This window comes from Saimiri boliviensis, chromosome 2, assembly GCF_048565385.1.
Source record: "Saimiri boliviensis isolate mSaiBol1 chromosome 2, mSaiBol1.pri, whole genome shotgun sequence".
Taxonomy (NCBI): domain Eukaryota; kingdom Metazoa; phylum Chordata; class Mammalia; order Primates; family Cebidae; genus Saimiri; species Saimiri boliviensis.
Window position 1 is genome coordinate 45,990,014 of NC_133450.1, and position 12,283 is coordinate 46,002,296.

The 12,283-nt window shown below is 43.3% G+C and overlaps 1 gene segment (V, D, J or C); it reads left to right on the forward strand.

Moving 5' to 3' along the window:
• Positions 1-12,283, forward strand: part of LOC101043507 (T cell receptor alpha chain MC.7.G5-like) — a 277,290-nt gene that overhangs the window by 219,156 nt on the left and 45,851 nt on the right. Inside the window, 1 exon segment of the C gene segment in view lies at positions 58-110. Coding sequence covers positions 58-110 — 53 coding nt within the window.

The window sequence follows — 12,283 nt, forward strand, 5'->3', positions numbered from 1 at the left end:
TGGTGACAGGTGTCTGCCCTGTTTCTGTAAAGCTGTTGACAGCAGTGAGAAGAAAAGCGGCGGCGACAAGCTGACTTTTGGAACCGGGACTCGTTTAGCAGTTAGGCCCAGTAAGTCTAAGCAGAAAGTAAGATCTTTATATCTTTTTCTATTATTTGTTCTAGCCTGACATTTGAGTTGTATTCCTTTGGATTCCAGGTGCACAGACCATAGTGTCTTTTCATGCTCCTCTTAATATTTGTGGCTAGGGGCCCTCTATTCTTCCCATCTCTCCTACATGGGGGTCCTGTGGCCAGGTCCACACTCATAAAGAAGCCACCAGTGACACAGTTGGTTGGTAGTGTGTCAAGAAACTGCAGTTGTCATCTCCAGGGCCCTTACTCTGGTTATGTGTGTTTCAAGCTTTTATGTCAGCAACAGAGGAGAGGGAGAAATGACCAGTAGCATTGACCAGGGCTATTAGCTGTACCTGGTGTCCCTGGGTTTCAGAGCAGCTGTGGAGGTTCTGGGAGCTTCAGAGCAGGAGTTTCTGGCAGAGGAGTTTATGTAAAGGGTTGGTCCAGAGTGCGTATTCAACAGGAGGTACTGGCAAACTCACCTTTGGCAAAGGGACTCGTCTGATCATCCAGCCCTGTAAGTGCTTTTGCCTGGGAGGTGGGGTTCAAAATACAGTCCTCATGGGGACATTGCTAAACTTCGGCTCATGTGCTTCTGGTGCCACCACCATTGTTGGCACTGTCCTAAGTATATGGAACGTTTTGAGCCATGTAGATGAAGGAGGTGGTGCCATTTGTTTCTTTGGAGGATGCCTGAGATCTGCCCTTTGGCAACTGTGTTTGAGTAGGTGTCTATCATCGGAAAATCTGGGCACCAGCAGAGGATACGAGCTTAGGATGGGTCACGAAAATATGCCGGCCACTTTGCCAGCAGCACCTTTGCAACAAAAATTGCATCCATAGGAAACGTGGAAATGGCTGTGGAGATAGAGATTTGGCCATTTCTCCCTTTCTGTCTTTGTACCTTCTTCTCTGCCTGACTTAGGGACTTTAGTACAGTTATTAATCATTTTATTTCTCAGCCCCATCACTCATCAAGTATGACAAGAGAAAGGACAAAGAATTCAATTCTCAATGTTTTCAGAGTTGAACTTGACAACTTCCCAGCCTTAACCATCTAGTCAGCACCCCATGATCAACTGAGGTCAAAGAGGGCAACCAGCTGGTAATGTTAGTCAAGCGAGTATCTGGCCAGAGCCCTGCTGCCCTCATAGGAATTAATACTGTGAAGTTTGGGAAAGGGAGATGAATCCCTGAGGGCTCACCCAGGCTGCCCATCTGGGAGAGTTCTGAGTTGGGGAGGGAAGACTAGATGGAAAGTCAAGCAGCGGGTTTCTGTTATGAGGCATCTCACAGTGTAAATACCGGCACTGGCAGTAAACTCACCTTTGGGACTGGAACAAGACTTCAAGTCACCCTTGGTAGGTAACAGAAACCATGAGGTAACTTAACTGTGTTCCTTTAAAACAGGGGATACTGCAGAGGGGATATCTTGGCTAGATGTAGTCCTTCCTTCCATGGGAGGTGATCTCACTGAGGATACATACCTGCATTCAGTCAGTTCTCGTGCTGTTTTTGAACGTATTACAGACGCTTTCCTTTCCACCTGTGAAAACAGAACCTCTCTGCTCCAAGCTTCTTCAGTCTTTATTACCATGTGTGTGTTTCCTTTACAGCAATGGTTTGGGAATTAATTTATCATCAGGACTTTGTCACTCTGGGCTGCAGAATGAAAGGGCTCTCAAATAGAGAACAGAGAGTCCTGAATACTCGGATAACTTTTCAGGAGTGATATGTGTAAATGGGATAAAGTGGGCTAGAATGACCTCCTAATGACTGTTTTGGAGACACACTAAGGAAACTTGCTTAACATCCTACACCCTTAACTTGTTAAAACACTGGCGAAGTAAAATCCAAACCTTGACCCTCTAAGAACATAAACAAATGCCAACCCGTCCCGCTTAAAGCATTGCCATGTTTCATTATGTGCAATTATGAAATGAATACATGATCATTTTTATGAAATTACATAGATGAATAGTTTGAGTATTTTGAACCCGTGAATAAGATGCAAATCATAGAAGTTCTGGAGCATCTCACCAGGCAGTTCCTCATACAAAGTGGTCCCTGAAGACAAATAGTGTACCTGGGCATGATTTGCTTGCCATGTTGGTTTATGCACCATTCAGGGACCTGTTTGAAAGCTGATTATGTCTCAGTGTGCCAATTTGGGGTCTCAATTAACTGTGCTCAGTGCACTGAAAAGTACCCAGGTTTACAGTCTAGAAGCATGACAAAATGGCCCCATTCCCGCAGGAAAAAGAGAATGGGACTGTGTGTGGTGTGACACTGTCAGCGCCACTCTGCCTTGTCTCTGCCATGCTGGGATTGGCTCCAAGGTTTCCCCAGGAGGTTTTTGTTAGAGCATGTATTGCTGTGACAATAACAACGACCTGCGCTTTGGAGCAGGGACTAGACTGACAGTAAAACCAAGTAAGTTGGGGGAACTGGTCAATCTTAAAAGCTGACCTGAGTGAGTAGTGGTGCTGTTCTGGGCAGTTTCTGTGGGATTAAGACACTGCCACTCCCAGGAGACCTAAGTACCTGCTTTCTTTGTGCCTCAGATCCTGGGCTGGTTGGAAGTCTGAGTTGATGAATTCTGGCAATCCTAAGGATTAGGTCAAGAGGAAGTAGAAAATTTCACTGGTTTCTTCGTTGGCTCTGGATATATAAAAATGCTAAATATAAGCAAGGCATGGTGGCTCACACCTGTAATATTAGCACTTTGGGAGGCTGAGGCAGGAGGACCACTTGAGATCAGGAATTCGAGACCAGCCTGGCCAACATGGCAAAACCCTGTCTCTACTAAAAATACAAAAATTAGCCAGACATGGGGCATATCCTGTAATCCCAGATACTTGGGAGGCTGAGGCAGGAGAATCACTTGAACCCAGGAGTTGGAGACTGCAGTGAGCCGAGATGGTGCCACTGCACTCCAGCCTGGGCAACAGAGTGTGACTCCATCTCAAAAAAAAAAAATGCTAAATGTAATATGTAAAACCCATATTTTGTGATAAGACAAAATTAAAAGACCTAACAACTCAAAAATCGGATTTTCCTTAATAAGAACCCCTCCACACCAAGAGAAGTACAATCAGCTCTTCTGTTGGTTTTGTTTTTTAATTATTCTTTGGGAGAACTATGGCTGAGAAAGTGGCATGATGCTCCTGGTCCCTAAAATAGTCACTGGGACCCCGACGTCGACCTCCTGTGCTGGGTGGGATGGCTCTGCCCAACCTTGCTATTGTCCTCATGTGCCTCTGGCATGAGCATTCTGTCAGAACCTAGTGTTCTAGGGACAAAACGGGGGATTTAAGATCAAGTTCAGATCTATTTACACAGCCAGCTGTTAATTGTAAGAGAACTGTCCTGACCTGCAAAGGAGCTGGGAATGGAGGCTGCAAGGTGGGGAGACTTCCACTAGAGGGGAAGGTGACCTCACTTGCTCAGTCTCCCTCTCCATCCTTCCCATCTGTTGATTATTGTAAAGCCCCATAGGACTGTGTGAATTATGGAGGAAACCAACAAAAACTCATCTTTGGAAAAGGCACTACACTCTCTGTTAAACCAAGTAAGTGTTGGGGATTCAAAGACTGTATCAGTAAGTGCAACTGAAGTACAATGCAGAGTGAGTGAGAAGAGACTTACCAATTCCTTTCTCTGTGATGTCTTCCCCCACCCCTTCACCCTTGAATCCCACAGAATTGCTCCTGTCCATGCCCCTGGCTGTTCCCAGTCCAGACCAGCATGTCCTTCTGCTGGGCATAGGAAAACTCCAGACTTCATAATATGTCACAGGGCCCCCTCCCTCAGCTGGCAGATCTCAATGTTGATCACTCACATCACCATGGCGAGTGGCAACCTTGTCAGAAATGGCCTAATGGAAGAGGGAAGCTTTATTTATACCATCAAAGGCCCATGGATGACCCACAATCTGTGTGACTGCTGTGTGATTGGTCTTCAGACATTAGCTTTAATAGGGATCATAGGAAAAGGGACAGGGTGGCTACTGCAAGGGGTTTTTTGTTTAGGGAGGACGCACTGTGGAACTCAAACTCCGGCTATGCACTCAACTTCGGCAAAGGCACCTCGCTGTTGGTCACACCCCGTGAGTTCTTGTGGTTTGCTAATTGTCCTTTCTGGAAAGAAATCCATTGGGACCTGTTGAAACACAGCTGAATTTAATTGCTTTGCTTAGCATGCAGTTGTTAACTATGTCTGATGTGTGAGCAAGATATGAATACATGTTTCCCTGGAGGCTGAATTTGGTTATCAGGTCTCAGGGCAGTTTGATAAACTGTACTAATACTGTAATCAGTGTTTTTCAAAGGTCCACAAAGCTTTGAGAAAGCAGAGATAAGAAGCAAAGCTTTGTGATAGAGACAGAAACAAACCAATGAAAAGGGAAGCTACCAAAGCAGTGGCATAGCCAAGGAAGTGTGTCCTCAACAGATAAGTGGCGAGGACCCAGTTGAGCTGATGCTTGTGTTGTTTGGTAGAATTGAGAAATAAGGTGAGTGGGCTGGGTGCGGTGGCTTACGCCTGTAATTCCAGCACTTTGGGAGGAGGCCAAGTCAGGTGGATAACTTGAGATCAAGAGTTCGAGACCAGCCTGGCAAATACGGGAAACCCCATGTCTACTAAAAATACAAAAATTGCCAGGCATGGTGGTGGGCACCTGTAATCCCAGCTACTTGGGAAGCTAAGGCAGGAAAATCACTTGAACCCAGGAGGCGGAGGTTGCAGTGAACTGAGATAGTGCCGCTGCATTTCAGCCTGGGTGATAGAGCAAGACTCCGTCTCAAAAAAAAAAAAAAAGGAAAGAAAAACAGAAAAATAAGGCAAGTGGACTGAGGACTCAAGTGAAGGGAGGGCAGCAGGAGTTACAAGCTTGGCATGGCTTTCTTCCTCTGAGACAGTGGTAGAATAATGTAACTTTCTCTAGAGAGAGAACAGCCCTTAACGTGTCACATCAATGGGCTTGCTTCTCTTTGGATAGCCCCCTTCCTCACCGTAGGGACAAAGCAGGTCCACACATGGACTTCACCCCCTTATCTAGGCTGGCCAAGTCAACCCTATGGAAGAGGCAGAGAATCCTAGTACTGTGGAGGGCCTCCCCACGTCTACTAGATTATCTGTAATAAAGCAGAATGTTTATCCGAGTTGCGAAACTGTCAGGGAGAGGGTAATCGAGATGGATTATAAAAAGCAATATTGAAAATTTACAGGCTATCTCCACACTTGCAGAGTTCAGTGTATTTTTTTGATGTTGTTGGGGTTTTTTTTCCTGTTAGAGTTACAGAAACGGGTGCTTTCCTGCAGGCACACTATTTGCAAAAATGTCTGCCATCTCACATTTTGGTAGTATTTCATCAATAATCTTCTGCGCACAAACCAGCTGTGACAATAAGGTAATGGGGCTGATTTGTTAACAAATTGAGTTTATACATTTCAGTGAGTGGCCCAGTCAAAGCACCCAGCTTGAAGCATCTAACACTGGCCATTGCTCAGCCCCTCATTGAAATCACCCTCAAAGGCCAAAACATTTTCTTTTTGTACTATCCATAATGGCTTTATCTTTTAAAGATGGATTTCACTTTTATTGATAATCAAAATCCTTTCAGAACCAAGACTAATATAGAGGAGGGAATTGACTAGTTGCTGATAACTGTTTTGGATCCAAAATAGATGTAACTATAAAATAATGTCATGGTTTGTGTGGCTCATAAACTGGTTCTCAGGGGGAATCCTAGACAGAATATTTCAGAGGGTTCAATAGCCATTTAGATGTTTAATTCCTTGTATGTTCACTAAATCAGCCTCTTTAATAAACACCAAGAGATTGAAGAAGTTTTGCAAACTTGGACCCAATAGAAGCAGTGAAGACTTTCTGTATGAGTTGAAATATAATCCCAAATAAATTCGTTTTAGAAAGATATCAGGTCAAGGCCTTTCAATGGGGAAAGTACCTATGATGCCCTATTTATTCATGGAGAGTAAAGCTGCTTCCAGAAAAAAAGCTGCTTCCTTATGTTTGTTTATGTAGAGACATGTAACACTGTGACTACCACAGGAGCCAACAGGTACATCTTTGGAACAGGCACAAGGCTGAAGGTTTTAACAAGTGAGTATTAAAGACAGGACAGGCTTTATTTTAAAGATTGCTGACGTTCATGTTTGAGGGACAAGGAAAGGTAGGACAAGGGAAGTATCCGTGTAAACTGTGCAAGCTAAAATCACTGCTATCTGAGGTGGCAATTCTGGGTCCCTTTACTCTGGACAGCAGGGGTAAGGGAGAGTTCTGAAGATCACCATGATGGACTCACTGCTGATTACATAAGAATTGTATCCAACATTAGAAAAGCGTTCATGACTTGAAGACCTTGAGAAACTCCTGTAAACACAAAAGGAGTTCTGTGTTCTTTATTCTCTTCTTTTAAAACTATGTTCTCCCTTTACATTTTCACTCACTTTTCTACCTCTTTTTATGTCTCTCTCCTCTGTGCAGCTCAGTGCTTCATCTGGGCATTCATATTTTGAGAAATATCTCAAGGGGAAATCATGTCCAGATCCTAGCGTGTCACTCAAAGCTCTCTAAAATCTGGGCCCTTTCTGTTCTCCAAATTTATTTCTAGCAATTCCCTTTCATGCATGTTCTGTTCCAGGAGAACTAGGCATCTGCCTCCCTTGAATATTTATACATGCCTACACCTATACCTTGTGTTCATACATCTGATATCCTGGACCTACCACCTAAAACAGGCTTGCACAGGTGACAAAATTTGGTCTCACCATCGCTTAGCCTTGAGATCCAGCACAGGCATCACCAGACGGAGTTTCATAGGAAGAGTGAAAAATTCTATCATTTTTTAATTAAGCAGGCCAAGGTAAGAGATCCATCAAAAAAGCAAAGTAAGGAGAGAGACGGTGTCTGTAATGGGTTTGGAAAGGAGAGATCTGTCCCTGAAATAACACTTATATAATCCAAGTAGGAGAATTGTAGGCCATGTGTTTCTTGATTTTCCTTCAGAGTGGTCCATTCCTAACATCAGTTGTTAAGCCCCTGGCCCTCAATGTGGCTGGGGGTGAGGAAGTGGGAGCAGACCATGCTGGCCACTCAGTGGCGATGCCCATGGAATTTTGGGCTCAGACTTTCAGTAAGGTACCTCAAAATTGAGAGAAGCTTGAAAGGACCATGCAGGAAAAACAGGAGAAGCCACCTTCTTAATTGTAAGAGAATTATTTCTGATCAGTCCTTTAACTGTGTTATGTCCTGGGGAAGGGACAGTAAGAGTGGAAAAGTCTCCTAGGACAAGGATAGGAAGTGGTGAAAAGTCTTTTTCCTGGTAACTAGCAAAGCAGGGGATTAAAAGATATGGAGGTGGAGTCCAGGATGGATTGCAGGGCAGAGAGTTACATAGGACCGTCTCTAGTTCGGTGGGTTGAAAATGTTGGGCATCCCCTCAGATGTTCCTGAGCGACCTCAGTCAGAGGTGCCTGGCACCAGCACCTGGAAGGTGTGATCACCACCCCGACCCTTCCTGACAGCTTCTCTCAGTCCCTCCCACTGTGACAACAGTCTCTCTGACTGCTTTTGCTTTGGTGCCATGGACATAAACTGTTCCTACTTTGCCCAAATGAGGTATATAATTTTCAGAACCCTGGGGAATTATCTAAAACACCAGTGGATTTGCTAGGATTTTGGCATTCAGTATTCTGGGTCTGTGCAGGAAAACTCTTTCTTTAGAACACATAGAAAGACTATCCTTTATTCACCCAGGGTGGAAACAGTCCTGAAATCCAAACTGGTACTGGGATCCTGTGCCAGGTTATTACTGTGACAATTACTTAATATTCTCTGTGCTCATGATATCGCTCCTTCCAGAAGATCTTTAGGGAAAACTTAGTTCAGTTTCTAGGAGGTTTTTGCTCAGCTGAAGATCACTGTGTGAATAATAATGCAGGCAACGTGCTCACATTTGGAGGGGGAACAAGGTTAATGGTCAAACCCTGTGAGTATCTCTGCTGAATCCATAATGAATGCTCTAATTTCAAAAGGAAGCCATAGCACCGAGATCTGTTTACTTAATTTTATTTTTATATTAATTCTAATGGTTACATGTTATCGATACATGGCATATGCATATGTGAAAATGGACATACGTGTACCTGGCATGGGAACGAATGTGCTAAACAGATTCCTTGTCCTTTTCATCTTAACTGTTTGGGTCAAAGTCTGACTGTTTGGGTCAGAAAGTCTGACTGAGTAGAACACGGGCTGGGTGAACACTGCAGTGGGGGAATCCTTCTCTAGCGGCTTTGTCAGGATTATGCCTCCTTGCTGGCCTGGTCAGAAGACAGCTTTGTCAGGAGGTGGAGGGGTGAGCTAGGTAACCTCAGAAGAGCCTTTCCACCTGACCATGCTGTGAATAGACCACCACGATAAACAGTCTTTTCCACTGCCTCTTTGGCCAGGGTCCCCCTGGAGGAGCACGCCAGCCAGATTTGGGGATTGAAAGGGATTTCCTGATACACATTGGCCTGGTCGATTTTGGTAAAGCTTTCTATGACTGTATAATGTTGGCAACAACCATAAGCTGATTTGGGGATTGGGGACAAGTCTGGCAGTAAATCCAAGTGAGTCTTCATGTTAACTCTCTCAAATCTGTCTGTGCAGTTTGAAATATCTCAGAAATTGCCTCCTCCTTTTTTAGCCCTAATGTTTAAAATATCCAGTTATGGCTAGTGTTTTCTTCCTGTCTAACAAAACTGAACCCTTGCCTACTCCTCAATCAAAATAACTAGAGAGAGGGATCAGATGAGCAGGGTAGGAAGGCCATTGGCATATTCAGCTGTTTTCTTAGAGAGCAAACACATTAGTACATTCCAAAAAGGCCTGTCAGGGAGCAGTGGATATTACAGAAGGTGAGAGTGTGCAGCACATTTCATGGCCTCTTTAGTCTGTACTGTGCCAGCCTCATCGTGGGCCATTGGCAAATACTGCTTCTTTCCAGCCAAAGACAGGTCAAGTGCTGGGAACTCTCAAGACTCAGTCATGCTAGTGACCGCACAAGAGCACATCTCCCAGTGTGGATTATCCAGAATGACTCAAACTTGGCACATAATTCCTGTGTCTGTGTCTCTCAGTCCTCTTTGGCTTGGAGCCTTATTGTGGATTTGCTAGAGGTAACAGGAAAGGAATTGATTTCATCCTAATTCTGGCCTCTTCTGAGAAGTTATTCTCTGCAAGAGCCCTCAGGAGCATCTTAGGAACCACCTACGCTGTTCAGAATTTTGCTCCACACATCAAATTGTGTTCCCAGCACTGTTTGCTCTGGTTTTGGCTGGGGCTAGGTCCTGAGTCAGTTCTGGAGCTCCAGGCTTGACAAAGCTGGATAAGGGCAAGGGGGGTTGTACAACAGAGCCAAAGGGCTTCAGGAAAGACGTCTTAGATACAGACGTTAATAAATTTCTAAATGGGCTTCTATGTGCTAACCTGATAAGACTCTCTGGGGAGAAGGTCATCCTTACCTTTGCAGCTCTAAATATGACACATGCAGAAAAAAAAAAAAGAATGGAGAATGTCTATTATAGTACCAAAATGAAGATAATGGATATAAACATTGGATTTGTTTTAATATTAAGTTTACGAAATGTAAGGCTTTCGGAAGATCTATCTCAGGATATGTTTATAAGGTCTATGAACTATTTTATCAATGTGACTGGTACACTTCAAAAGAGAACCCAAAATGGCAGGTGGGGGAGGGTGGCTAATGAAAGATATGGCATAATGGTTAAGAATATGAATTTTGGAATCAAACTGTTCAGGCAAATCCTAACTCTGCAGGTTACTTAATCTCTTTATGCCTCATTTTTCTCATCTGTAAAATGGGGATGGTAATAGTACCTAGCTCATTTTGATGTTATGAGATTAAAGGAGCTAATATCTCTAATGGACTTTGCATAGTGGCCCATAGAAAGTTTTCAGTTATGTTTTTATTGCTACTAGGTCAGGTTGCTGGAGGGAAAGAAGGAAAATGGAAATGATCCCCATTTATAGTTTTTGTAAAGTACAGCATTACAGTGTGACTTTAGCAGCACAAACAAACTAATCTTTGGGCAAGGGACGATTTTACAAGTAAAACCAGGTAGGTCTGGATGTTTCCAAGTGAACTGTAGTTATCCACTCTGTTCATTTAATCTTCTCTGCCTCAACTTCTAACCAAAGACTCTCACTCTTAGGTTATATTTTCCTTTTATAAAAGTAAGCAGAATGTGTGTAAAGTCTGGTTGATACAGTCTTTTCTAACTCAATTGGTTTCAGCTAGTGGCAAAAAGAGGGGTGTATTGGATCTGGAATTCCTAGGTTCATGCTGAGAGAATGTCAGTCTGGCTGACTTGGAAGAAATAAAAACATCAAATGTGGGTGGTTCACACAAAAGAAGATGATTTTACATAATAATATACTAAAGTTGAAGCCACTCCTGTGACCACCAGAATTATTCAAGTACTGTCTTCCAAGGAGAAAATGGGTAGCAAGGAAATGGCAACTTTTTGTTTGGGGGAAGAAAATGGAGAGAGAGAGAGAGAGAAAGGGGACTTTAGTTGTTTGGATTGTTAAGAAACATGGAAGACAGTACTTCTCATTGGAAGGTTTTTCAAAGGTAATCACCAAGTAGAAGTCCAAATGTGTATAGCATACCCCTAGCAAACTTTATAGAAGAAGGAAGCTGGGAGCAGTGGCTCACACCTGTAATCTCGGTTATTTGGAAGGCTGAGGCATGAGGATCCCTTGAGGCCAGGAGTTCAAGACCACCCTGGGCAACATAGTGACAGTCCTGTCTCTACCAAAAATAAAAATAAAAAGGAAAAGGAAAAAGCCAGGCATGGTGGCATGTGCCTGTCATCCTAACTACTGAAGAGGTTGAGGCAGGAGGATCACTTGTGCCCAGGAGGTCAAGGCTATAGTGAGCCAAGATCACACCACTGCACGCCAGCCTGGACAACAAAGTAAGATCCTGTCTCTAAAAATACATATTTAAAAATATAAATAAATAAGTTAAAGAGGAAGGAGAGGAAGAAAAATTAGCTTAAAAACGTGTTTTTTTTACTGGGCAGAAACACTGTCACCCAGAGCAAACAACCTCTTCTTTGGGACTGTAACGACTCACGATTATTCCCTGTAAGTCCTTGCCACTTGAGAAAAAAGTTCTTAATCTTTAATGACCAGTTCTCACATCCCAGACACCAAATGAATTTCTAAATGAGCTTCCATGCATTAACCTGACAAAACTCTCTAGGGAGAAGGTCACCCTTACCTTTTCGGCTCGAAATGTAAGACATGTTGTAAGAAAAATTGGGAACTGCTAATTGCAGTGCCAGAATGAAGAGAGTGGTTACAAATGTTGGGCCAGTTTTAATATTAGGTTTATAAAATGTAAGCCTTTCAGAAGAACCATCTCAGGGTATGTTGATTAGTTTGTGTCTGTACAGCCCAATTGTCCAGTTACTTTGATTAATGTTGGTAGCTGATCCCGATATTTAGGGACTTCCTTGAGAAAACTTCTTTGTGCTCAAAATTGCATGAATTGACTGTCACGTTACCTAAATAATTGGCAAATCTGTTTTACTTTGTGCTGTATAGATGCAGCCTAATAAAAACAAATGCTATTATGTGTTTTTCCTAGTCTGTCTCCTCTCCACACAGAAAGTTTCCCTTCTAAACAGCATCTCTTCACACAAAGAAAAGATGGGTAGCAAGCCATTTGACTTATTGCTGCTGCTATTTAGCATTTATATGACTCCTTTCCTTGGAAGAGATTAAGACACTTTATACGACTTATTAGCTAAACAGATTGACAGCCTAATTAGGAAGAGAGAAACAGACTCTGAGTGTCTTTTTGTGGCTGCTGTTCCTACCCCTAGTGTAGAACATTTGGTCAGATGGCTCTTTGAGAGAGAAATAAGACAGGGAGGTGGTCTCTGTTTGTGGTGTGGGGCATCTCAGCTGCATGTAAGAGGTTGTCACAGGAGGTAGAACAGTATACTAAATAGGTCAGGGCAACTGCCACAGCCAGGAAAATTTCTTTCCCCTAGAACCTGTGTGTGCTCACCAAGCAGAGCATGACTAATTCTGACATCCACTGTTAAGTGTGTGTCTACTCTTC